Here is a 27,123-nt window from a genome sequence, read left to right as displayed (position 1 = left end):
GATGATTAGTAGTAACGATTAGATAAAGTGAAAAGAACAAAAATATGTAATGGCTTCAACTGTCAACAATTTTTCTTCTTACATTACCGTTAGTTAACTGAAAAAATTATGTAATTTTTTCAGTTAACTAAGGGTAATGTAAGAAGAAAAATTGTTGACAGTTGAAACCATTTTTTAAAAAGTAATACCTTTAAGTTTTGTGTTTGAACTTATCAAAAAATAGATTTTACCTTTATCTTTAACAAAAAAAAAAAAAAAAAAAACTTTTGCTTTTATGCATTTGGTTGAAAGAATTTTCCAAAAGTAGAAGCCATAACCAAAAGCTGCAGTCAAATACGCACCTGAAATTATGACAATCTTTACCATAGATAATTAACAGTAGACCAATAAGTTTATATTTGAAAATTTTGTTAATCTAAAATAGATGTCTTAAAATAGAAACTATGAGCCTCCAACATTTTTTAGTCATCGAATATATATGGAACATTAGTTATCTCTTTTTGTAATTTTCTTTAATTGTCAAATGAGAAAATATATTTTTCATTTGATTCAAACTTGACTTTTGCTTACCTTTTGTGAAAGTAGATGATATTAGAAAAGTTCAAAATATTCTATAAGCTCATGTACTATTCGATTTTTTAGTTTAAACTCTTATACTTTTTAATCTATTTTAGCATTTTACTTTTGAACTTTCGTTAATTCAACGCTTAGTTATAACTTTCATTTGGCTACAAGTAAATCTAGGACACATAGCCAATGACATGTCAAAGTCACGATATATCATCAATTATATAGTGCATGACATGAAAGTCACATCAGATTAAAAATCACATAATTCCTCTATTTACCATAAGGCCCTTTTCTTATTGCCATCCTCTTCTTCTGAGCCCCTCCTTCATTCAAACAAATAATATCATAAAAATCAACTCGAGTAATGGAGTCCTTGCATTTTCTTTTATATATCTCCATTTATCATCTTTTTAATTTCTCAAGACATTCCCTTATTTTTAATTGTTCTTTTTCTTTACTATAGGATTATTCAATAATATGAAGATTGTAACACCCAAAATAATTTTTTCTATTTTATTTTTTTGATTTAATTTAATTTAAATTAATTTTTGTGAATATAAAAATATTAATAATGATAAAATTAGGTAAAAATATTATTTGGATTTAATTAAAATTGATTTTGGAAAAAATGGGTGAAAATTTGGATTCTGGGGGTATTTTTGAAAAGAAATTCGGAAATCGGGAGTCAAAACACAATTTAGAAAAATTGTGCCCCGTCAGCGCCACGTCAGCAGCCACGTCAGCGGCCCAGTCAGCAGCCTTGGCCAACCAGGACCTGCCGTGTGACAAGGCCACGCCGACCCGGGAACAGGCCACGTGGGCGATCCTCGTGCGCGCGATCGGACGGCCCAGATGCGTCCCCGCGCGCACAGACGGCCCAGATCAAGCGTACGCATGAACGGCCCAGATGCACGCACACGGACGACCCAGATTCAATCAAGTACGGACGGCCCAGATTTAATCGAGATGGACGGCCCAGATTTAATCCAAATTAAATCGCGATCAAACGGTCCAGATTAAATCAAGATGGACGGCTGTGATTAAAAGACAAATGGTATAAATAAACCCCCCACACCTGACCACAAAAACCCTAGCCGCCAGCCCTCGCCGGAGAAGACGAACCAGACGCCGGAGGAGCCACCCGCCGCCTCACCGGGGAGTTTTCCGACTGCCGATCGAGGTAAATTTCATACCCCCGGCTCGTTTTTCAATGCTGAGTTCCCCTGTGGCCAAATCAGAGCCAAACTCCTAGCCAAACGGCTGGAAAACACGGCCAAAATCCAGCGGCGCCGCCATGCCCCTCCTCGGTTTTTGCCTCCCATGAGGCCCTTCTCGGCCTCCGTTTGATACAATTTTTATATCACCGTAATCACCATTCTTTTCTCTACAAGTTAATCGAAGCCAAATCACCAAAACACGAACCACGCCGGAGAGCCGCCGCACCTGAGAGCACTGCCGCCGGTAAGCTTCAGTTTTTCGTAATTTTTTGGCCCCCCGAGGGCCCTGGGGTTGTTTTATCGCAGGGACCGATGTAAGTGTGGCCGAATTCGGCCAACCCGAAGTGAATCGCCGCCGCAAGTGGCGGCGCCATGCCAGAATTGCGATATTGGCCGAAAGGGGCCCTAGGTCTGATTCTGAGATTTTTGGGACACGTGCAGGTACTGGTAGCGTATTTCAGTTTTTTGGAAAAAAATTCAGGAAATTTAGGGATAACCCGCAAGCGCTCGGAAAAGCCTATTTCGGGTCTCGAAAACAAGTAAGGATTTCTCACCCTATTTTCTATCACGGTATTAAAGTGCAATAAATGATAAAATAGTATTTCATGAATCAATAGCTGTGTGAAATTGTTTAAGGTTGCTAATGGAGCCCGAGTCTAGTGTATTTGTCGGTCAGTTGTTGTTTGTTCTATTTTACAGTTTTAAATGTAGTATGATGTCTGATGTTTTTATTTCATAGTTTCGTGTGCATGTATCACTGTTTCATTGATTATGGACTGAATGACTGAGAACCCGATGTTGTGTGTTGTCTTGTTGGCATGAACTACTAGTTTGCATGTTTGTGTGTGACTTGATGATGGTGACTAAAGAAAAAGGGATAAAAGGTTATGTGAATTGGTAAACGGATAATGTGGACAGCCTGACTAGGTATCCTGGGAGATGGTGGACGGACCGGGTCCGTAGGAAACCCTACCGGGAACGTGGTCTCTCATACCAGACGGGGTATGGAGACCTTATGTGTTTTGGCGCCCATACCGGACGGGGTATGGGGACGGCCCGTTTCACCCTCATACCGGACGGGGTATGGGGACAGCCCTGGAATCAGGTTATAAATGTTAAGGGTTCACGGGTAGCGGGACCCCTATGGATCCCCATGGATACTAGTAGGCTGGTAAAGAGGAATTATGTTGTTTAAAGATTGAAATGCAAACGCATGATAAATGTTGTATTATAAAGTCTATGTGATAACGTGATGATGATAATGTATTGCTTGTGTATTGTTTTATGGATCTCACCCAGGTAAATGGAAAGTAAACGTTTTTATGAACAAATGGGTTTATTACAAATTATGCTCCATTGGTCGTTTTTATTTTCTACCCACACTTTCTCCTGTGGCAGTGAGGTAGAGTGATGTCTTTACTGGGCTAGTGTAGCTCACTCCTTACTTAACCATTTCAGATCAGGAAGACGTGGTTCCCAAGCCCGTTCTGCAGAAAGACGGCGAAGGGGACGCCTAAAGATCCTATAGTTATAATTGTAGTTCTTACTTTCGAGCATTTATTTTAATTAGTTTATTCCCTCATTTGTTGAACACGTTTTGGTATTACGTAAGGGATGTTAATTGCAATGTTTAATACACTTCCGCAAATTCAGATTATTTATCTATATATATGCCTTTCCAATATTAAATTTTTCCGGAGCCGTTACAAAGATATTCATACATAAATTGCCAACAAAATATAACACAAATTAGCTATCTAATGAATGATGTAATACCCATCTATTTGCTTGTGGGGTTGCCATACATAATGCTTAAATGACTAGCCATTTACGTATATTGAAACCCTACAAGGTCGATTTCTTCTTTGTCCTATCCATATCTCCTGCAATTTCACCCGATTAATGGACTATCAGTCACGCTCGTTTTCTCATCTCTTTTACCATTCCACTAATCTCTTCACTATGTGTTCTGGGACCGAACCAAAGTATACAACTATATCTTCATTACCTCCCACGATTACGACACATGTTTTCACGCCACAGTTAAATCCACTATACTTTCAACTTCTAAAAGTTCTCTAGTATTTCTTAGTCCACTCCCATTTTTTGTCCTTGAGAAATTCAATCTGTGAGGTAGCCATCTTAGAGTAGTCTTTGATAAACTTAATTTACAAGCCCAAGATCATAATTCGGTTACTTTTGTGGTGCTTGTCTTTCCATAATTGCTTATACCTTTTTCTGATTCATTTGCAGTTTCCCTTGGCTTATTTTATGCCCCAATAATAGAATTTTTTTGCAGGCTAATTGACATTTCTAGGTTTCAGTATATAGTTGGTGTTCCATTAACTTGGACAATACAAGTCTCAAGTGGCTTACATAATCATCTAGGGACTCACTATATAGAATAATTTCATCCAGATATACCATAATACAATTATCTACATATTTATAAAAAATATCATTCATAATATTACAAAAAGTAGCTGGAGCATTGATGAGCCCAAATGGCATCACAAAAATTTTTACACAACAGGTTTTTCCCTTATCCCCTTAAAATATTCTCACTTAAAAGCAACCAAATCGTAAGTCCAACTTTATCTAATAAATAGCATTGCGCAACGGATTAACCAAGTTTGTAATAACAAGAATATAATATTTATTCTGGATTATGACCTTGTTCAAGACTTTCTAATCCAAATATATCATTAATGTGTTATCATGCTTCTTTTGAAACTACATTTGGGCTCTATAGGAGGCCTTATATGGTTTAACCAATCTAATATCCAATATCTTAACGTATTTTCATGCTTTCACAACTCTTGTAATTCAAGAGGAGACATCCTATATAGGGCATTGGGAAGGGCCTTTATTCTAGCAAATAGTTTTATCTTGTGGTCTATGTCCTTCGTTAGTGACAACTACTTGGACAATTTTAGTGGCATAACATTTAAATACTCCTTAAGGAGTTTAGCTACACAATCCAAAACTTCAACATATTGGTCCAACCTTATCTCTACTAAGGCAATCAAGAAAGTTTCCTCCCTTATCTTCACAACTCTTAACCTGAACAACAAATAATAGTGTTGGTTAGGCCTCTTTCACTTTAGAACCATATTACATAAAACCTTCAAAGAAATAGGGTTCTTTAGCATTTCTTATAAGCATACCTGACAGAAAAGAGATTCCTCTTACCTTGGCAACTACTAAAAATATGAAGCTAAAAATAATATTAAAGTCTTCTAAGGATATGACACTTAAATCACGTTCTATCCCCCACTTTCCATGATCCACCAACATATTTCTCGCCACCTCAAGAACTTTTCTTATTGGAAAATTCACTGATTTTACTCTTGTGGCACTATGGGCCATAGTTATGTCAAGGGATTTTACCATCTTTTCAAACAAGAAAGAGTGGGTTGCACTAGTATTTGCCAATTTACTAGCACATTAACATAATCCTTTAAGTTTATGGGCAAGGTTACCTAATAATACATAGAGAAATTATAGTGGGTTAATGTCCAATGCCTCTTCTCACTCATGGGTCTCTAAAGGGCCTACCTTCGATAGGAGAGCTATGAGTTTGCCTCTCTTCAGACAATCTTTGGTAATAACGATGACCATCATAGATGAAGCAACTAGGGGACTTGTTCCTTTTCATGAAGGATTTTCTCTTTGTTTTCCTCTTATCTTATTTCTCTCTGGTTTTTTATCAAACTACTTGCTCTTCTTTTTCTTATTCTTTTATTTCTTCTTCGACTTTCCCTCTTGAAATCAATACGAGGTTATCCGCATCAACCATACTCGACAAGTCATGAATTTATATGGAAAAAATATCTTTATTACTCTTTACACTTAGAAATCTTTAAAAAAAAAAAAAAGAAACCTCTTTACACCTTATTACTCTAATTTCCTATATTCTATGTTTGTGTATTCATATAAAAACATCCCAAAATGTTTGGCCATGTTTTGAGATTCCACGTGAATTGCAGGACAAAAATATCCTTTGCGGTGACAGCAAGATTGTCCTTGATTAGTGGATGGATGGAACTTGTAACAACTGCTCCACCACAAATATACCTCCATCAACGTGTCAACCATTATGTCCAGTAGCACCAAATTTCCATACACTCGCCTCTCCCACCACACCTTTCCCCTTTCTATATACATCAGCCTCGTCACTCTCGTCTATTCACCTTCTTCTATCTTCCCCACAAACAATCTCTCTGCAGCTTCCTGCTTCTCAACACAGTTTTACGCGTTTTCTCATGGCTCTCTCACGCTCCATGCTCCTCTTCACCATCTCACTGGCTCTCCTAACATCTTCCATAGCTCAATTACCCCCAGCAATGTCCCCAACAATGCCACCATCTGCAACTATGACTCCCCCTCCGATGGCGACCATGACTCCTCCTCCAATGGCCACCATGACTCCTCCTCCGATGGCCCCCATGACTCCTCCTCCGATGGCGTCTTCACCACCGCCCATGTCTGCTCCAGCTCCCTCAATGGTCGAACCAACTCCAATGAGCCCAGGCCCATCGGCAACAGCTTCACCGCCTTCGCCGATGGCACCTTCTCCATCAGGAGGAGAAAATACTCCTGGAAGTTCACCTGCTCCAGCCATGTCCGAGCCTGCTACGCCACCTTCGGGAGCTTTCTTCCATGGAAGCAGCTTGGGCTTGTTAGCAGTGGGCGCAGGAGTTGCGGCACTGTTTGTTTAGAGATCAATCATTCACTGGGTCGGTTCTGATTTAGTTAAAAGTTCGATATTGATTTGTGTATTCCATTTTTTTTTTTTTTTTTTGTCTCAGAAAATTTTTCATTCGCTGGCTGCGGCCTCTTTTGTAGCATTTTGAGTGAAGGTGAATAAGACTGATATTTCATATTTGTGATTTCTTGTTTGTAAATTTTGTGTGTCAATTGTTGTTGGAACTTTCTTAATCATGTTTGATTTTTCTTTTTTCATTGTAAATATTTTTGGTTTTTTTTTAAACTTAATTTAAGTCCCAATTTTTTGTATTAATTTCAACATACATAATATATTTTATATTTATCATCCTGACCAAGAGTTGAATTTTCACTCCAGTAAAGTAATGCTGTTATATTTTTGTGTCAAGAATAATAAAAAAGAATTAGAAGAAAATTAAAAAAAGAAAAAGAAAGAAATGGCATATCATAATCTTATACCAAAGTTTATGCTCATCCAAACAACATGAAGCAAAAACAGTCTTTGAGGAAATCAATACATACATGTAAATGTATATAGGGGCAGCTTTGTGTCACAATATTTGTTAATTAATTTTGGTAGTTAGTGGGATGAGAGAGTTGGGCAATTTGGGGGGAGAAAAAGGTATCATTGCTAGCTTGTTAAGGTAGAATCTTCATGTTCTTGAGGGGGTGGGGGGAAAAAGCAGTGGTGCTCATTTTACCACTTTTTTTTTTTGTTTTCTCCCTTGGAATCCCCCTCACCATTCCCCCAGTTTGTTAGGAATTAAAGAATTGGGATAAGAGTAGTATGGTTATATTATTTTTAATATTCTACAATAATTTAGTTATTTTTGTTCTTAACTATATAACTAGACTTTAACTATATTATATTTTTGTTTTTATTATCCCATGAAAATCTTTATGTATATTATATTATATTTAAAAAATATATATTATAAAAGTATATAGGAATTAAATTGAGATAGGAGGGTGAAGGAGAAGGAAGGGTGTTAGTGGTGGAGGACACAGAGGAGATAAGGGTATAAGTGATGATAGGACAGAGTGAGACTCGTTATCAAGATAAATCAAGTGTAGGTGTTAGAAAGTGATGTGCACATGGGGTGTGTTAGCCCCACAACAACACTCCTATTTCTACTCACAGAAAATATCCTTTCCAGTTTTTTAGGTATTCTTACCCTAACTTTCTCTGCCTGAAGAAGAGATTCTTGCCACTAAATTTAAATAGGAAAAAATCTGCATAATAACAATAAACTTCCAATTGACTTTATTTGAAACTGTATCATCAAGCCTCAGGAGTTACTAGTAAATCTTTGTTCAGTATGGAATGGTTAAGATTATTTTGAAGAAGTTCACAAAAAATTTGCAATCGACTAGATTCAAAACTGTCATCTAACCTCAGAAGATACTGGTAAATCTTTATAAAGGTATGGTTAAGTTTGTTTTGAAGAAGTTCACAAAACCTTTTTCTAAAGTTTTTTAATCCCATCAGCTTGGTAAAGAATTTTAGTCTTAAACTACAATGACTGATTTGTGAAAGAAGCATAAAATCATTAGAAATAGAGGAAATCTTCTCATTTTTTTATTTGATCTAGACAGTGGACTGAAGATTTTCAAGAGAGAAAACAAGGGGCAATAACAAAAAATTTCAATTGCAGAGATTAAATATTTCAAGAACTCATCAGAGCAAAATAAAATGCCATTCAATCAACAAAAACTTGCACTGTGCTTCACTCCTGAAGGTTTTCTTTAAAAGAGCGTAAAACTCCTCAAAAGGTCTCTGTATTCTATATTTAATCAGGTGACTCAAATTTTCCAAAGGGACCGAGATATATATATATATATATGTGTGTGTATATACTCTTCTTCTCACCTTTACTCTCATTACATAGTCCATGAGCATCAGTCCCTCACAGTTCAGTAACAAAATTACGCTCAACTCCCAAAATCCGAGGTTGAATCCGTTAAGATACTTCCTGCCATAAGTATCTATTTTCTCCTCTGTTTCCTTCGGCACTCAAAACAATCAATACATGGACTTCTGCTGCTTCTACCCGAGTAACTGGCTTTTAGCTTGTTTGGCGGTACTTTCAGTTCTTCTACTAGTATCCTTTGAAGCTTCTCATTATCCTCCACAAGATCCTCTATTATCTGCTGATGCTTCAACACCTGAAAAATGAGATGCTTTAAATCATCAGTTCATTCCTATTATATAAAGGATAAAATTTTTAATCTGTATTATAATGCATCATTAACATTATTATTTTTTTACTATTAGGATCAGACAACCTAAGTCTTGTCAGACTAGAAATCTACATGCTCATATAGGCTATGCCTCATACTTTGTAATATTGCAAATAGTATATAGGTTTGACAAATAAATCAACTTCAATATTTTTCATACCCATTCATTATATCCATCAAATGTCTTAAACTAAAAGAAAAAAAAAATCACTAACAAGAAAGTTCGTAAACTCATTTTAGAAACAAGTACTGCATTGGAGTTCCAGAATCCAAGAGAAACTCCAGTTGTCATGGAAAATAGTTGTTATGCAGTGTGCCTCCTGGCAAAACTTTATGAAGTTCCTACAAGGGATTATCACTATTTGCTTTAGCAATGCGATCAAACTAAACCAAATACTTGGAAACTACTAGTGACTATGAGATATTACCATTTGAAGCAAGCGATTTTCAGAATGCAAGTGTCCAACCTAAATCAGGCAAAAAAAAACGAGTTAGGATCCTCTAGCAAATTCAAACAACAGTCTGATAAAAAAACCAAAAAAGGGAAGCTTCAGAAGAATTTCCTATGTCCTGTTAAGATGCCTTGGAACACAACAGGAATCTAGTTTCAAATTCTCTTCGGTTTACATAGTTCTCCGGTAAGGAATGCATAGAACAGTGAAGTTATGGTTCTACCTCTTGAAACAAAATATAGGAAACAAAGAATTTTTATTTACCAATTCAACAATGGATAAAATGCTCCAACTTCGGATTAAACAAACAGTAACAATTACCTATAATTGGTTCACTCAATTAACAAATAAATAAGGCAATCATCTCACTTAGAACAGAAAAAGTGAAAAAACTACATAATTTAAACACATCCATGCTTACATCCTTATAATACAACACTACACAGGATTATGAACTCACAACACGGATTGTTTACCCGATAGTTTGCCAGAAATCAGCACAATTTTATTCCCCAAGACCAAACGAGAATTGTGCTACTCTCCAACCACCACAAATTCTAGTTTTCTTCTTTTGTTTAGAAAGTAAAACTACTTTCCAAATTATAGCTAACCTCATAAGTACTCTTTTTTAGTAAAAAAATTATGTAGTTACTTTTTCTAACTACAGAATCACTAATGTGATAGTCCTTAATTCCCGCAACAGCTAGAATATATAAATTTGACCTTCTATTAAAATTCCCACCGAGTTGTTTTCCTTTTTGGACCTCAAAAAGATTCCAGTTTAGATTCTGGCCCCATGATTTGAAACTTACACAACTTAAAGCCAGAAATAAGAGATGAAAAGATCCACATTGATGAGATATATAAAATATGATGACTTAGAAAGAGTTCCTGAAAGACCTCAAATGGCAAGTGCATCAGAACATACTAGCTCATTTACGTTAGAATCCACTTCCTTCAAAGCTGGATTGTGCAGAAAATTATTGAGAACCTTCTCTGTTCTACTGTCAAAAGCTGCATTGCCCAGATTATCTTCTGATACAAATTTGTCATCAGTAGAATTTCCACGTACATTTCCATATCCAGGCAAGATTTGAGAAGTGCTTTCTGGTATCTTTGTGGCTGTTGGCACAGTACTTCCCATGGCGTTTTGATTCGAGGGTTTACTGGTCATGCTCATACCACTTTGGAAAGATCCAGGAAGAGCAACTTGATCAATGGGTAAATTAGGTGTCATTCCAAACTTGGTTGTCAATTTTGTCATTGCTTGCTAGAAAATTTAAATTTTAGTTTCAAGTACGTGAATAAAACAGAATAACATTTGATATTTCACTTTAAGAAAAGTTCATACTTACTACAAGAGAAGATTGAATTTGATGCAATACCCAAGGCTTCACAGCAAGGCCTGCAATTAATATCATACTTACCAATCAAAAAGATTGCTAATTTGTACACTTTATGCAACCTGAAAGTTCAAGACCTAATAGCATCAGGTCAAAATGTATCTGTTATTTAAAAAAATGCATGTCTTTCAAATTGCACAAATAGGTAAATGCTTCATGGTGCTGCCTGAAAATTGTACTATATATCTAACAACAACAATAGCCTAGAAAAAAAAATGATACATAAAAAGAAATCCAACAAATAATAAATAGGCCAAAGTGCATTCTGGCTCCTTACATAGTTTTTAGACTGCTTACAAGTTAGTTCCAAAGGAGGAATGTAGCCCATTACATTTGATTTTGTCATGAACAACATGCTTGCATTCATTAGATTCAATTACAAATGACTTCACTAAAACAAGTGGTCGTATTCAAGTTTTAAGGGAGTTTCTTGAATAGTCCTACATCAAATTCAAATGAGTGTTACTATTGACTTTAATGCTTGTTACTTACACCATTCATCTATCGGATTTAATTAGAAGTTCAAAAAAAGAATATCCACATGTACTACAGTCAGTATCATTTAATCATGCAGCTTATTTATTCCATAGACTATATAGCATATGAAATACCTACTCCAAAACCATAGCCAAAACCAACTCCGCATCCAATCCCTGCTTCAATGTTATTAGCTCCCAACTTCCTTAACTAACACATGACAATAAGAGATAAGTAGAGCTTGAAATACTAAATATACAAAATAAAGTAGTTTCAACAAACAAGGTAAACCACATATTTGACTTACAGCACTATTTACATGTCGGCTAACACCAGAAAATGCATCTGTTGCACCCCTGGTTGCACTCATAACTTGCCCAATCATTGGTATTGCACCTGATATGGAAAGTCCCATTCAATCAAAACATCTAAAAATAGTTAAGAAAACATCACGATAGAAAAAGGAATGTAAAGTTTTGGAATAAGATTCTCATTATCTCAAAAAGAAAACCCATTCACCTAACACTAGTCCAACTTCACCCCATGAAATTGGGATGTTTATTTATTTCCAAACAATTATAAGCAGATATATCCTCTATATTTCAAAATTGGAATTTAATTTCTCACATTTGGGCATTCCAGATGGGAAAAGGGAAAACAAGAGAGTTAGTGAGTTAACCTATTCTGAAAGCCACTCCATAATATCACTGTATTTTAACACTTGACAATAGCTTACCAAGTTGCTTGTGATCCAAATCATTCAGAAAATCTTACGGATGCATTGAGCATAAACCCCAACAATAAAATGGACAATATTTAGCATGTGACTAGGGAATAGCAGTTTTGAATGCAACAAGAAAGTGCCAATAAAATGAAACTAAAGAGTGCAAAAGAACAAACACAAGAAAGCAGTATTGGGATGAAAAAGATGATATCAGGGCAACTAACAGAAAGAATACTCAGTCAGTTTGACCAAATGCGCAAGTTATGAAAAATTACCGTACCAATGAGAAGTGATATAATGTAGTTGAAAGTATTGCAAAACTGGAAGCTAAAAAGTGATCCAAGCTGATGAAGCTTAAAAATAAAAAATTGCAACTGGTATAACTCTGATCAAATTAGATTAATCAAGCCCTTGAATAGCTTAGGGATTCTCACTGAAAAAAAATCAAGGAAAAAAAACTCAATTGATTGAAAAAAAAAAGGAAAGGATTTCAATGATCATTACAGATTGGCCAAGTGATAGTGCAATGCAACTCTCTCTTCTCACATCTCTAACCTAACTGGTTGGATACGTTACTAGCGCCAAATTATTTTTGTTGATGGAAACAAAAGTGAAAGACAGAACTGAAGACCCTAACCAACCACTTCAATTCTATTGATTATATCCTTGGGAACAAATAAATATTAATATGGCTGGAATTTTCATGGTTCAGACTTCCTTGGCCTCCAGTGTAACACCTTTTCCCAGATGCCAGCTGGAACCTAAGCACAGATGGCTTAAAAAGTAAGAACTTTCAGAGGGACACAAAATTTTAGATACTCCTCCATCCATCAAGATGATTCAAGGTCTTCTTTTGGTGTAGGCCTCTGGATAAACAAGGACGAAACATCTCACTTAAGTATGCCTCTTGCCGAAGGCAGCAAATGAGGTCAATCTTCATGATCAACAATTAAATAAATGATGAAACAACTCCTCCAGATTTGTATAACCTGGTGGAAACTGATCCTAACCAACAGTTGCCAAAGATATCCAGTAGGTCCTGGGGTTGTGATCCAGTTGTCCAGTTCACTTAAAAACAAAGTAACAGTTAATTCTTATATAACTTGGCTCAGCAGTCCAGTTCACTTAAAAACAAAGTAACAGTTATTCTCATATAACTTGGCTCATTTAAATACTACTACCTTTGAGTTCCTTAAAGAGCAGCTTGTGTGAAACAAGTTTAAATCTGGACTGACCTCATAACCTGAAATATCTTTTAAACTGCACCAAAATAGACTCCCGCCAGATTCTCCATTCTCAATATCATATTTTAGTGATTACAAACAGATGACACAGCCCAGCTAATTGTACATTCAATTCTCAAAAGTTAATGGAACTTAAAATCCCTTAGCAATTAACAAACAGATGACACCTTCCAAGCCAATTAAATTTGGGGACTGAACTCTTCCCTTTGGATGAAATAATTTTGATGTTAGTATGTAGAGGAAACAGGACCCAACAGATTTGAGTGGCTTCCGAATGCACGTAGTTTGATCCAGAGTCTCTTAAACATGCAAAAATAACTAATAATAGATCTCATTTTAACAAAGCCCACATCTTTCATCTAGTCTTACATACAATATCACATTAAGTAAAATCTTATGAAAATGACCGAATAAATCTCTGTTTAAACACTGTGAACTGTAAAGGAAAGCACCTGTAGTTGTTTCTACCAACTCAAAGACAGAAAAAGAATAATCTTCTCCATTTCCTGATCTATTATATGCAAATACTTTCCTAGCAATGCAATTTTTGATGGGTCTCGCCATTTTTGGGCTCAAACAATCCTTCCATGTTCGTTCTAGCAACTGAGGAGAAGACTATTTCGAAAAAGAAGAAGATAGAGAAAGAAGAAGTACCGAGATTTACGGGGCGACCAACACCGATGCCAACACCACAACCAATGCCGAAGCCTGTAAATACTTGACCGACCTTGAAAGTAAAAGGATTCTCTATGCGGATTCCTCTCTGGAAAACCTTTCCTTGATTGGTCGCCACCATCTCATTGCTACTCTTATTACTCTCCATTTCTGCAACCAAAAAAAAGAAAAAAGCTAAAACCCTTCTCTATCTCTCTCCCCAAGCATCCAGTTATCAATTTTCTAAATTCCCTTTCATTCAAGACTCAAATTTCTGCCTCTGTTATTTTGCTAGGGAAAAAGCAGAAGAGTAAACGGATGCTTGCGATGACAAACAATTTCTTGCAGTTGGATGGTTGAAAGGGAAAGTTAAATCTTCGGTGGTATGCTGCAAAGAGTTTTGTGTAGTTTGCTCTTCCTTCCCAGTTGAAATATTTTCCCAAGCAGGCTTCTAGCCAAATATAAACACCCAATTTCGCAGCAAGTGAGGTTTTTGGTTACTCCAACAATGGAGGTTAGTTTTCATTTGGGTTTTGGGGTGTGTGTGTGTATACATATATACATGTTTTAAAATTATAATGTTCACACTTGCAAATTGCAATACGAAAGCATTTTCCATTTTTTTATTTATAATATCCAATTCCACTGTATATTAGAGAATATCTTACTCTTCAGTTAATTTTTGTAAAAGCATACAAATAATCATAAAAAAAAAAAAAAATACAGAGACACATTTGACCTTCAACTAAAATATGCATAAACAAGAGTTTAAAATTTATTTTATAAAATATATTTAAGAGTGAATTTTTAAATTAAAATTTTTAAAAAATATAAAAATTTTATGTTTATTCGTACCAAAATTGATCTTTGTTGATTAAATTTTTAAATATATTTATGTTTGAATTTTTACACAAAATTTTAACAAAATTGAAAAAATAAATTCCCTTAACTTTTTTCTTCTCTTTTGGTGTGCGTGCAACTAAGTTTTTTCTTCTCTTCTCTAATTTTTGCAACCCCCACTCATATATATATATATATTGTACATATATTGTAACGGTCTCGGAAATTAAAAAGAAATGTATATATATTTATTTTAAGTGCGGAAGCGAAATAAAATAAATTATTATTAACATCCCTTACACAATAACTAAAATGAATTAAAGTATGAAAGAATAAACTAACTTAAAGTAAATATTATGAAAGAATGCTGTAAGGAAACTAATAAATTCTTTGGCTTCTACTCGCCGTCTTCTTGCAGAACGGGTTCGGGAACTAAGTCCTCCTGATCTGAAATGGTTAAGTAATGAATGAGCTACAGTAACCTAGTAAAAACATCATACTATCTCACTGTCATAAAAGTAAATATTGGTAGAAAACGAAAACAACCAATGAAGTATAATTTATAATAAACTCATTTATTAATAATAAAACCCTTTACTGTCCACCTACCTCGGTGATATTCATAAAAACAATTTATGAAAATAATTATATCATAAATATCATAAGATCACGCACACTCTGCAACATAACACATATCATGCTTTTGTATTTCAATCATCAGATAACAATTATCCCCTTTTTTATCAGCCTACTAGTATCCATGAGGATCCATAGGGGGTCCCCACTACACGTGAACCATTCACATTAATAACTTAATTTCAGGGCCGTCCCCATACCCCGTCCGGTATGAGCACCAAAACCATAAACCTCAATACTCCGTCTGGTATGAGAATGAAACAGGCCGTCCCCATACCCCGTCCGGTATGCGCACCAAAATACATAAAGTCTCCATACCCCATCCAATATGAGAGACCATGTTCCTAATAGGATTCCTTATCGACCCGGTCCGTCCACCATCTCCCAGGATATCTAGTGAAGCTGTCGACATTATCCATTATCAATTCACATACTTTTTTTACCATTTTTCTTAATCTCAATTATCCAATCAAACACAAACACGTAAACCAGTAATGGACACCAAACAAGGCAACACAACATCGGGTTCACAATAATTCAAAGCATAATAAATAAAACTGTGATTCATGCATACGAACCATAGGATAAACACATCAGGCACCATACTGCATTCAAAACTGCAAAATAAATCAAACAACACCTGATCGAAAATATATCATATTCGGGTTCTATTAGCAACCTTAATCAAGTATACATATCTATTTATTCATAAAATACCGTTTTATCATTTATTAGGCTTTAATACCGTGATAGAAAATAGGGTGAAAGATCCTTACTTGTTTTCAGAATCTGAAATCGGGTTCTCACTGCGCCTGCGGGCAGTTCCTAGATTCCCTGAATTTTTCTCCAAAAACTGAAACATACTTCCGGTACCTGCACATGTCCCTAAAAAACTCCAAATCAGACCCAGGGCCCTTTCGACCAATTTCGAAATTCTGGCACGGCAGCTCCGCCGTGCTCCGGCGACGGCACCGCCGCCCATGGCGGCGATTCGCCTCGGGTTGGCCGTTTTCGGCCGAATTCAGCTAAAGTTGCATTAGTTCCTGTGATAAAACACCCCTAGGGCCCTCGGTGGGCCAAAAAATTACAGAAAATCGAGGCTTACCGGTGGCTGGGCTCTTGAGTGCGGCGGCTCCTTCGGCGCGAGTTACGGTTTGGTATTTTACTCTGGTCAACCTGTAGAGAAAAGGACGGTGGTCACGGTGGTATAAAAATTACATCGAATAGGAACCGGGAAGGGCCTCATCAGAGGCAAAAATCAAGAAAACTCGCCGCTGGGCTTCAACTGTGTTTTTCGGGCAATTGGCCGGTGGTTTGGCTCTGATTTGGCTACAGGGAGGTTCAGCATCGAAAAACGAGCTAAGGGGAGAAATTTTACCTCGTTTGGCGACCAGAAAATCCTCCAGTGCGGCGGCAGGTGGCGGCGGCTGGTTCCTCCGGTGGCTGGGTCGTCTTCTCCGACGAGGGTTTTAGCGACTAGAGTTTGGGGTTGGGTGTGGATGAGATTATTTATAACCTTCCCCTTTTAATCTGAACCATTCATCATGATTTAATCTGGGCCGTCCATCGCGATGCGATCTAGGCCGTCTGTGCGTGATCAAATCTGGACCGTCCGCACGCGTGAGATCTGGGTCGTCCACGCGCGCCTTTGACCTGAGCCGTCCGTGCGTGCGGGAACGGATCTGGGCCGTTCGATCGCGCACATGTGGATCGACCACGTGTCTCCGTCCCGCGTGGCTTCCCGCGTCAGCATCCCTGCCACGCGGCGTGTCCTGGTTGGCCGAGGCTGCTGTCCGGGCTGCTGACGTGGCACTATTTTTCTAAATTACGTTTTAACATCCGGTTTTCAGTTTTTTTTTTCAAAAACACCCCCAAAATCTAAATTTTCACCCATTTTTCTCAAAATCAATTTCAATTAAATTCAAAAATTAATTTTACCCCATTTTATTATTATTATTATTTTTATTTCTTTTAAATTAAATTAAATTAAATTAAAACCTTGTAAATTAAAATTTAAAATAGAATAAAATTAAACAAAATTTTTTTTAATAAAATAATAAAGGAAAATTTTGGGTGTTACATATATATATATATATATATATTGGTGGCATAAGTAGTTATTAATTTTTATTTAGATTTCTTCCTACACAGGTCCAAATTAATTTGGACTTTCTTTTTACTTTTTTTTTTAGCACCCAATTACATATATATATATGATATATATAATTGTCAAGTCTACCCGTCCAACTTAATTTGTACTCTTTTTTTTTTTTTTTCCCAACAACTGATTATATATATATATTACCTTTTTTATTATTATTTAATAAAATAATTTTATAAATTAATTCAATTTCAAATTAAAGTTTACAATAATTTTCGTTATTATAACCACCGGTTCAATCCGTCTCCTTCCCTACACCTCTGACTGAGCTAAACGCATTGCCCTTTTCCTTGAAACTGAACTCTGTCCCTGCTGACCCGCGCATCCATAAAAAATCCTTCAGCGAAGTGAGGTTCCTCTCAACATTTCTGGTTCACTTCAACGATGTAACTCCTCCTCCTTTCCTTTTCTCTTGAGGAGGCGAAGCTTTCTTTGCCCAAATCGGCATTCCCCCGATGAGACATCCTTCTCAGTCGAAGAAAACTCTCGAACCCGTCCAGAAGTTGAGGATGAAGCTGGTGATGAATTCAGTGCTCAAAAAAGGGTTTAGCCAGATATTATATTATTACACTAATAATATAATAATTAAGAAATATAAATATTAATTTTTTACTTTTAAATTAAAATAATTAATTTATTTAATAAAAATCAGAACATTCATCAGTGTTTACACAGATTCAATACTAAATTAATAATAAATTGGTCAAATTTACTAATCAAAGTTGACATCTAACAATACTCCTTAAAATAAATGACAATATAGAACTTAAACTTATTACCAATATTAAAAAATTTTGTTTTGATCACTTACTAATTCTACAAATATTTAATCACATACGATATACTTTCATGTATAGTTCTATGATTATACGTGTTCGAAAATCAAAATATAATAAATGACTTATTAATTACTATGATGATTTCAGGAAAAAAAAAATTTACATTTTATTATTTTAAAAAAGCATTCTATTAACAGTTTAAAATAATATTAGTCATTAAGAGTTGTCAATTAGATCAGTTCAATAATCATATTTCCATATGCGTAATCTATATAAGTGATTTATTTAATGAGATCAACTAATTTTTATTTTATAGAGATCGTCACATGTATATTTCTTTTATCGAATTATTAATGTTTTATTTTGATGATCAAACGACCAAGAACATTTTAAATTAAATTATAAAAAACTTTTCTTTCGTTATAAAGATCACCATCTTGATGTAAAAATTTTAAATTTAATGAAGAATTTTATTATACAAATTAAATAAAATAATAATAAATATGATAATAAAAATATTATTTACATATATTAAAATAAATTGTCTTCTTATATTTTAAAATATATATATATTAGAATAAATTTTTAAATAAAAATATATTCAATAAATTAGAAGAATAAATAAATAGTATTTTTTTTTTTTATTTTGTATATGTACAATGTTATGGTCTGGTTCAAGTGGATTTTTGAAACAGAAACATAAACTCCTCCCCTCCTTGATTATGCAAATTTAGAAAAACTTGATCCAACTCCACTCAGTTTTGGCTACTCATAAATTTGTTATCATCTATAACTTCTAAGTTGTTGGTCATTCCGGTTAAAAGAAAAGAATTTATTCCTTCCCATAATATTTTTTTTTTTGTCATTTAAAAATATTGATATTTATGTATTTAAATGGTTAATATTTCTTTCATTCTATAATTTGAATAGCAGTATGTATATATATATACACGTATCTTTTGACTCACACAATAAAACATATAAATTTTCATCTTAAAAAAAAAATGTAGAAAATATGAAAAAGTAAGATGTGTCTAATTCTTAAAAGGATTACTGCCTCATACTTCCCCATCCGAGAACTTCCCTTCCTTGTGGTCGAAATTTAACGATAACTTTCTATTTTTCTGTCTTTTTAAAATAATAACTATCACGATCTCACCTCCAAACTAGAAATTTTTCATAACCCACCATTGATATATCCATGGCTGTATCTTCTTCTTCTTCTCTTCTTCTTCTTCTAAACTACACCCCATTACCAACTTATTTCTTTTACGCTTACAATTCTCGGAAGAGAGGATTTTTACAGAGTTGTAATTCTCGATCCAGACTCAGACCCATTTCTCTAGCGCTCGCTAAACCTCAATCTGACGTTCAAGAAGAGGATATTGTTATTGTTGGCGCAGGGATTGCAGGACTTGCCACCGCACTCTCCCTTCACAGGTGGTACCCATATATATATATACACACACACACACACAAATTACTCCCACGAAAGAAAATGGAAAATATTTTGCTAGATCTTTGTGTTCTTTTACTGGAAAATTATTTCATAGATGAAGAAATTTTAGTCTGATGGATATATGTGTGTGTGTGTGTGTATATTTATGATTAGGCTTGGACTTGGGTCATTGGTGCTTGAGCAGGCTGATTCCCTTCGAACTGGTGGGACTTCTCTCACCCTCTTCAAAAATGGATGGCGGGTTTTGGATGCAATCGGAGTTGGAAATGAACTCAGGACCCAGTTTCTGGAGATCCAAGGGTATATTTCCTCCTTTACTTTTCAAATTTTTGTAAAAAAATTGGAAAAACTTTACCTTCAATCTGACAAGTACTTGTATATGGGGATTGAATATAAAGTTTCTGGATAATCTGTTAGTCCACTCTGAGCTTTTTCATGTGATCAGCTGAGCAGGATGGAGATCAGGACGGCAGAGGGAAATGAGCTTCGCTCTTTTAAGTTCAAAGATGAAGATCAAAAGTAATCAATTTTCTTCTATTCTACTTTCTCTCCATCTCAATCATGCCGAAATTATACTGTCCTTGTCGTGATGATGCAGTCAAGAAGTTCGTGCAGTAGAACGAAGAATCCTCTTGGAATCTCTTGCCAACCAGTTACCACCAGACTCTATTCGTTTTTCTTCTAAACTAGAAAACATCATAACCACTGGAAATGGCAAAACCCTTCTAGAATTTGGCGACGGAAAACAGCTGCTTGCAAAGGTTTAACTGATCATCTAATCTCAATGTTCCATATAAATTAATTAAATAGCTAAAAACTTTGATCTATTAGGTTTACAGTGGCTTGTTTGTCCAACTCATCTTTCAAACAGATTGTTATTGCCTGCGATGGAGTCCGGTCTCCAATAGCAAAATGGATGGGTTTCTCTGAGCCTAAGTATGTAGGTCATTGTGCTTTCCGTGGGCTAGGGTTTTACCTGAACGGGCAGCCATTTGAGCCGAAAGTGAACTACATTTATGGAAGAGGACTGCGTGCAGGATATGTTCCTGTTTCTCCGACAAAAGTTTATTGGTTTATCTGCTACAACAGCCCATCTCCAGGTCTGTTCTCCATTTCTTTAATTGAGGTTTGAAAAAGGTTTAGTTTCATTGAGTCTTATCAAGGAGTATCTGGTTCCACAAATGATGATAACTTGATTGATACATTACCCTAATTGCAGGTCCGAAAGTTATGGATCCAGTAGCATTAAAAAAACAAGCTAAAGAGCTAGTAAGAAAGTGGCCTGAGGAGCTATTGAACCTTATAGATCTTTCCCAGGATGAAACAATCAGTAAAACTCCACTTGTAGATCGCTGGCTATGGCCAGGGTTAAGTCCTCCTGCTTCAAAACACAGAGTCGTGCTAGTCGGAGATGCTTGGCATCCGATGACTCCCAATCTTGGGCAAGGTGGTTGTTGTGCCCTAGAAGATGCTGTAATTTTGGCAAGAAAACTTGCAGATGCCATCAGCCACGGATCTGATTCATCTGTGGAGGCTGCTTTTAGATCATATGAAAGCGAAAGATGGCTGCGGATATTCCCATTAACAATACGGGCAAATGTGGTAGGATCACTTCTGCAGTGGGAGAATCCAGTTGTGTGTTCTGCACGAAATAACATTGTTATACCTAAGCTGGTAAGGCTTGGACCAATTTTGGAGCACACCAACTTTGATTGTGAGCCGCTGTATGATGCAAATATATGAAGATGATGAAAAGAAAGTGGGACATATTGCTTCTTCATTGGTAGCTTGTTGTACAGATATCCTGGTTGATAAAAATATATACGAACTGGTCATTTTCTATACTGTACTGGATATACATTTATAGGGGATATCTATACATTCTCTGGCAAAACACTTATACAGAACGAGCCCGAATGTTTGCAAGCTTTACCCTTCAACTCTATTTGGTCATTTCTTATCTAATTTCTTGTGCATTTTTTAGTTCTTCATATTAGCTTCAGATATGTTTCTTCTGAAGTAAGTTCCATAAATCAGTGCCCTCAGTCATAAATAAATAGTTACTATGCAATCAGAATCTCATAATTTTCATTCACAAAAAGTACAAGCAAGTTGCCATTATCAAAAGTGAGCTTTCTTCAGGAATTCTTTTATAAAATGTGAAGCTCCAAGAAATAAATTTTTTAGGAAAATTCATGCCTAAACTACTAAATGATTGAGGCATATGCTTAATACTCACACAAGATGATGATACCTGTGAGAATAACAAAATGTGATGTATGGCACAAGTCCAAGATCCCGGGTGAACTCTGCAGTTCTAAATTTTTTAACAAACAGCTCCATGAAGGGATGTTGCTATAGATCTTCAAGTTCTTGATTCTGCCAACAATTTTACAATCATGTTAGTCGCGGAATTGACTAATATAACCTCATTGCAGAACATCAGCATCAAAGAATGTATATCATGCTTGTAAAACACTCATATCATGGGGGCAGATAATGCCAATACATATCTTCTCCCCTCAGTCGTCTTTTTGGCTAATTGCAGACATTATTGCTGAAAAAATATTTGCTAGTAATGAGAGCATCTTAATCCCTATATCACTATTTGAAATCATAGTTAAACAACCAAAAGAAGGCATTAAAGTGCAATCAATCCCAGGCTGCAAACACAAAATTCAACTTGCTATAACCGAGAACCTTCTACCAAAAAATCAGCACAGACAACTTCGTGTAATGCAAAATGCATCACTACCCCTAGCTGTTAAGCCAATGAGAACATGCACCATGGAAGACAGAGGAATACCTCTGATCATTTCAAACCAGGCTAACATTGACCACCAAAGATGATAGCAAATAGCACGAGAGATTCATGCACCAGACAAGCAGAGGATTCTTCAAACATAATATGCGACTTCCTTAAAGAAGTAGGGTTGAGAGAAAGAAAGATCGAGCATCCTATAAGGCCAAATAAATTTCTCAAGTTGAAGACTTTACCAGAGAAGTTTTTAGCACTTGGTTAAACACTAGGGATGGATTGAAATGCGATGGATAACATATAGACATTCTGGAGTTGTTTTGGGAGCTGAGAACACAGAAGACAATCCCCAAATACTCAAAAAATTAGATCTTCCAAGGTTACATAGCATGTAGATCTGCTAAGATGGCAATTAAATGTGAGCATTTCTTCCACCATCAAAGAATACTTAGAAGGAAAAGTTGGGCTAGCCTCTTTCATTTAGGAAAATGATGCACAGTTGTAATCTCTTAAGTTGGACAGGAACCGGTTGGAATTAACTTAGGAAGCTTTTAAGAAGCACTTATCTTGCATTTTGGATGCTGGAATTTGGAGTCACAAACTTGAGGAACTCTTTTAACTTTTTCGAGTCAGAATTGATGGAGGACTACGATCACCACTTTGAGCAGTTGATAGCACCTGCAAGCACTCCTACTCAAGAGAAAGAGGTATATACTTTTATGTGGTTTGCAAGATTATATTGTTGTTGAAATCGAATTGCAGCAACCTAATGCCCTAACAATTGCCATGGGATGCAAATTGATTAGAAGATCCTACTTCATCAATCATTTAAGTTGGGGAGCGATCAAAGAGAAACATTTTTTTTTTCTAATAGAGATCAAAGAGAAACGTGAAGGAGATTTTGTTTTAAATGTGACGAAAGATTTATTCCCTGTCCATAAATGAGAGAAAGAAAAAGAAAGTTTTTTAGTAGGAGGGTGTTGATAAACGTGAAAACCAAATAGAGGAATAGATACTACCTTAGAATCCTATGTAGGTGGAGCATTATATATCATTTTTACCTTTCTAATTCTCTTGTGGGTGGTCACTTTTTTCCCAGGTAGTTTTATGGGTCTCTTGTGGAGGTTACTTATTGTGTAGTATGTAGTTTTATGGTTCGCATGTGTATGGTTACTTGTACCCGCTGAGTAGTTTTATGGCTCACTTGTGGAGGTTGCCTAATTGTAGCATGCAATTTTATAGTTCTATTATAACCATTAGCATTATGCATTGTTTTAGAATAAAAAGATCAGGCAAGATTTTATATGAAAAGAAAGTTGAGTTTCTTCCAGAACTCGAAAATTGTTAAGTTGTAATATACGAACTCGAAATTTAGTTCGAAATTAATTTTAAAATTAAAAAATATATATAAAAATATAATTTATAAATTTTTATTTAATGTAAAATTATAAAAAAATAGGTTAAAAATAAAATTGAAAATAATTTTGAAAAAAATAGGTAAAAATTTGAGTTCGAAAAGTATTTTTGAAAGAAAAATCAGAAACTGTAGATTAAAACGCAATTAAAAAAAATTGCGCTACGTAGGACCACCCAATCAGCAGCCCCGATGAACCGGAGCGCCGCGTGGTAAGGCACGCTGACTCGATGTCAAGTGAGACCACGCTGGCAATCCGCGTACCCGTGATCAGACGACGCGGATGCGTTCCCGTGCACGTGGACGATCCGGATCCGTTCCCTCCTCAGACGCAATCGAATAGTCGCGATTAAACGCAATGAACGGTTCAGATTTGTTCTCTCTTTAAACGCGATCATACGGTCGAAATCAAATTGCGATGAATGGTGCAGATTCATTTCCTCTTTAAACGCGATCAGACAACTGAGATCAAACGCAATGAACGGTCCAGATTTAAAGAAGACGAGTATAAATATCTCGCATCACACCGAACCCAAACCCTAACTGCCAGCCTCCCACCAGAGAAGAAGAACCAATCGTTGGAGAAGGGAGCCGACCGTCGCTCGCTGCCGTGCTGGAGCCACATTCAACCGCTAAAAAAATGTAAAAATTCTCCTATCCGCTCGGAATTTGATTCTGAGCACCCCCATGATCAAATCGGAGTAAAAAGAACGGCGGATGAGCCGAAAACCGCGGACAAAACCCAAAACCGCATCCGATGAACACCTTTCTGTTTCTCATTTCGTGCGATTTTTCCACCATTGTGTTCACCGTTCTGTTTTCTACAAGTTGACCGAAGAAAAACGCTCAGCCGTGAAGGTGAGCTGGCGGAGCCGCTGCATCGAAAAATTCCGCCGTCAGTAGGTTTTTGTTTTTTGACTTTTTTCGGCTAACCAAGACCCACTAACGTGTTTTCTCGCAGGGACAGATATAAAACCGACCGAAACCGACCAAAATTGACTGAAAACGGCCAGGCCAAGGCAAACCACCACCGCGGGCAGCAGTGTCGTCTCCGGAGCACGACAGTGCCGCCATGCTGGAATTCCGAAATTGGGCGAAAAAAATTTTTAACACCGATTTTGGATTTTTTGAGATATTTTTAGGTCCGTGAAATATGTTTTAATCTCCGCGAAAAAAATTCAAGAAACCCAGTGACCGTCATTAGGCATAACTGAAAGTTAGGTATTTCAGACACCGATTCGGGTAAAAATCCATCACCTTATTTTCTGTTATGGAATTAAAGTTTAATTATCAATAATACAGTATTTTGCGTAATTTAAAAACTTTGAGAATTAATTACAGATTACTAATGGAGTCAAAACTGGTTATTTATTATTGTTTGCCCTGTTTAACCGATTATTTGATTTTACAACTTTAAATGCATAATAATATACTGAAATTGGTAAAATGATTCAGTTATGTTTCCTTGATGCATGTATTGTTTGTCTTGCATTGATTTACGGTTAAATTGTGAAACTAAAAATTAAATGTAAACGAAAAATTGATTGGTTAAGTAAATAAATGAATGGTGGCCTTACTGTATATCCTGAGAGATGGTGGACGGACCGAGTACATAGGGAACCCTACCGTGAACGTCGCCTCATACCGGACGGGGTATCAAGAATTAATATTTTTGGCGCTCATATCAGACAAGGTATAAAAACGGTCGGTTAATTGATAATGTTGAGTAATGATTATAGTAGGACATCTCTATGAGCCCTCAGGGATACCAGTAGATAAAAAAAAGGAAGGTTACTTTTCTTCCTCACTTGAATATAAGATTTGAATGTTATTTGGATTATTATCTCTATATGTCAATTTTGGAAATCTCGCAAACGGTAAATATATGCAATAAATGATTTTCTTTATAATAAATGAATTTACTTAAACCAAGAGCTCCATTAGTTGTTTTATAATTTTTACCAACTTTCAGTTTCTGTATCGATGAATAGTGTAATATTCTTACTGGACTAATATACTTCATCATTTTATTAATTATTTTAGATCAAGAGGAACAAGACCCAAATCCCGATGAACAAGAGGGTTATGAATAGTTCACCACCCGAACTCTCTTCAAAAGCTAGTGAAAGTCGTCCTAGAATACTCAGCATATTACCTTTTATTTATTTCCTTAATTTTGTTTGTTCTTTTAGAAAGATCGTTCTCGTAACATTATTGGACATTTTAAATTACTGTGTAAGAAATGTAAACCCTAAACTCTATTATTTCGCTTTCGCATTTAATTCATCACTTTATTTCCTTTTAAGTTCCGGATTTTTACAGTTAGTATCATAACTGCGTTCCTCAAAACTATTCCTTATACAAAGACCCTAACGAAACACAAAAAACAATGAATTACTACTCAACCATTACTTGTGAAATGCATGTACAGATAGATGAGGAGAAGAAAAACCCCACAAAACCGAGCAGACCCGGGAGGGTTTGCTTCAAGAGAATGTTGACCGACTATTTGAAATGCCGGAGAGACTCATCGCTGCCCAACAGGCCCGGGAGGAAAGGAGGGAGCTACCTGACCCTCCCCCGCTGCCACAGTTTGAGCCACCCCTGCAGCGGGAGGATCTTAAGATACCCTGGAACGACCTTGCTCCTCCACAGTACCACCCGACACTACCACAGTATAACCCGGTGCCGCATCAGCCGGCACCATAACAGTATATTCTGATGCCCCAACCACATCACCCAGCACCACCACAGTACAATCTGGTGCCTCTATCGTATCATCCAGTACTACCACAGGGCCATCCGGTACATCCCCAGCACAATTCAGTCCCTCTTCCACGGGACCCAGTTCCTTCCATTATGCACCCAGACTACATTAAGAGATATAAAAGACTAAACCTATCTATTTTTGCAGGGGTATCCTCCTTTAAAGAGGTCGCGTACTGGTTAGCTGAGACAGAGAATGCCTTCACTACTCTTGGGGTGATTCCCGAACAAAGAGTCATACTTGCCACTTACATGCTGGTGGAAGAGGCAGGCCGCTGGTGGTAACTCAAGCAGGCCACCCTACCCGTTCCAATCACTTGGGAACAGTTCTTGATTGCCTTCAATGCAGAATACCTCCCAGAGCATCTCCGACATCTGAAAGAAATAGAGTTTGCACACCTGGTTCAGGGTGATATAACTGTGCCAGACTATGCCCGAAAGTTCCTAAAGTTGGGCTTGGGCCGGTATTCCCCTGAGAGCATGATGGATGAAAGCAGAAAGACAAGAAAGTTCGAGTGGGGCCTCCGCCCTAAGATTAGACAGTAACTATATGTGTTCGAACTCAATACTTACTCGGTCGTTCTGGACAAAGTACAGCTA

At 36.4% G+C, this 27,123-nt stretch overlaps 3 protein-coding genes and 1 long non-coding RNA gene across 5 annotated transcripts; 2 read left to right on the top strand and 2 right to left on the bottom strand.

Annotated features, from left to right (window-relative positions):
- The first annotated feature begins 5,809 nt into the window (after positions 1 to 5,809).
- LOC148266244 (arabinogalactan-protein family) lies at positions 5,810 to 6,679 on the top strand. The gene has a single exon (XM_088217707.1). The coding sequence runs from the start codon at positions 5,825 to 5,827 to the stop codon at positions 6,506 to 6,508; it is 684 nt and encodes a 227-aa protein (XP_088073833.1). The 5' UTR covers positions 5,810 to 5,824; the 3' UTR covers positions 6,509 to 6,679.
- A 1,562-nt stretch (positions 6,680 to 8,241) lies between these two features.
- LOC110811439 (dynamin) lies at positions 8,242 to 14,267 on the bottom strand. Of its 2 annotated transcripts, XR_002539150.2 has the most exons (8): positions 13,711 to 14,267; positions 11,396 to 11,484; positions 11,223 to 11,298; positions 10,564 to 10,613; positions 10,137 to 10,478; positions 9,185 to 9,223; positions 8,972 to 9,098; positions 8,505 to 8,681 (listed from the first exon to the last, which is right to left on the bottom strand). XR_002539150.2 is itself a non-coding variant. In XM_022037950.2 (7 exons), exons 1-7 carry the CDS (start codon positions 13,877 to 13,879, stop codon positions 8,502 to 8,504), a joined length of 945 nt encoding a protein of 314 aa, XP_021893642.1. In that variant the 5' UTR covers positions 13,880 to 14,264; the 3' UTR covers positions 8,242 to 8,501. The 2 variants fall into 2 exon arrangements, 1 of the variants encoding a protein (XP_021893642.1); XM_022037950.2 differs by lacking the exon at positions 8,972 to 9,098 and having other exon boundaries at positions 8,242 to 8,681; positions 13,711 to 14,264.
- Positions 14,268 to 17,581: 3,314 nt separating this feature from the next.
- Positions 17,582 to 22,605, bottom strand: LOC148266243 (uncharacterized). The gene is made up of 3 exons (XR_015818377.1): positions 22,583 to 22,605; positions 21,840 to 21,964; positions 17,582 to 17,862 (listed from the first exon to the last, which is right to left on the bottom strand). It is a non-coding gene; the product is annotated as an uncharacterized LOC148266243 (long non-coding RNA).
- Positions 19,247 to 21,525, top strand: LOC110811458 (monooxygenase 2-like). Its single transcript, XM_022037969.2, has 6 exons — positions 19,247 to 19,566; positions 19,739 to 19,885; positions 20,039 to 20,104; positions 20,184 to 20,346; positions 20,457 to 20,685; positions 20,805 to 21,525. Exons 1-6 carry the CDS (start codon positions 19,328 to 19,330, stop codon positions 21,326 to 21,328), a joined length of 1,368 nt encoding a protein of 455 aa, XP_021893661.1. The 5' UTR covers positions 19,247 to 19,327; the 3' UTR covers positions 21,329 to 21,525.
- Positions 22,606 to 27,123: the final 4,518 nt, after the last annotated feature.

The sequence above is a fragment of the Carica papaya genome, chromosome 4, assembly GCF_054855325.1.
Source record: "Carica papaya isolate Zhongbai chromosome 4, ASM5485532v1, whole genome shotgun sequence".
NCBI lineage: Eukaryota > Viridiplantae > Streptophyta > Magnoliopsida > Brassicales > Caricaceae > Carica > Carica papaya.
Note: the sequence above shows the minus strand (reverse complement) of the source record. Positions and strands in the feature narration are given on the sequence as shown.

What these genes read in the sequence shown, in the direction of transcription:
- LOC148266244 (XM_088217707.1), top strand. Translation starts at nt 5,825, where the DNA reads ATGGATGGAACTTGTAACAACTGCTCCACCACAAATATACCTCCATCA.
- LOC110811458 (XM_022037969.2), top strand. Translation starts at nt 19,328, where the DNA reads ATGGCTGTATCTTCTTCTTCTTCTCTTCTTCTTCTTCTAAACTACACC. An exon ending in TTCAAAGATGAAGATCAAAA is followed by an intron (nt 20,105 to 20,183) that starts GTAATCAATTTT and finishes GTGATGATGCAG; the next exon opens with TCAAGAAGTTCGTGCAGTAG. An exon ending in CTACAACAGCCCATCTCCAG is followed by an intron (nt 20,686 to 20,804) that starts GTCTGTTCTCCA and finishes CCCTAATTGCAG; the next exon opens with GTCCGAAAGTTATGGATCCA.
- LOC110811439 (XM_022037950.2), bottom strand. Translation starts at nt 13,879, where the DNA reads ATGGAGAGTAATAAGAGTAGCAATGAGATGGTGGCGACCAATCAAGGA. An exon ending in TGGTCGCCCCGTAAATCTCG is followed by an intron (nt 11,485 to 13,710) that starts GTACTTCTTCTT and finishes TTTCCATATCAG; the next exon opens with GTGCAATACCAATGATTGGG. An exon ending in TGGCTATGGTTTTGGAGTAG is followed by an intron (nt 10,614 to 11,222) that starts GTATTTCATATG and finishes TATTAATTGCAG; the next exon opens with GCCTTGCTGTGAAGCCTTGG.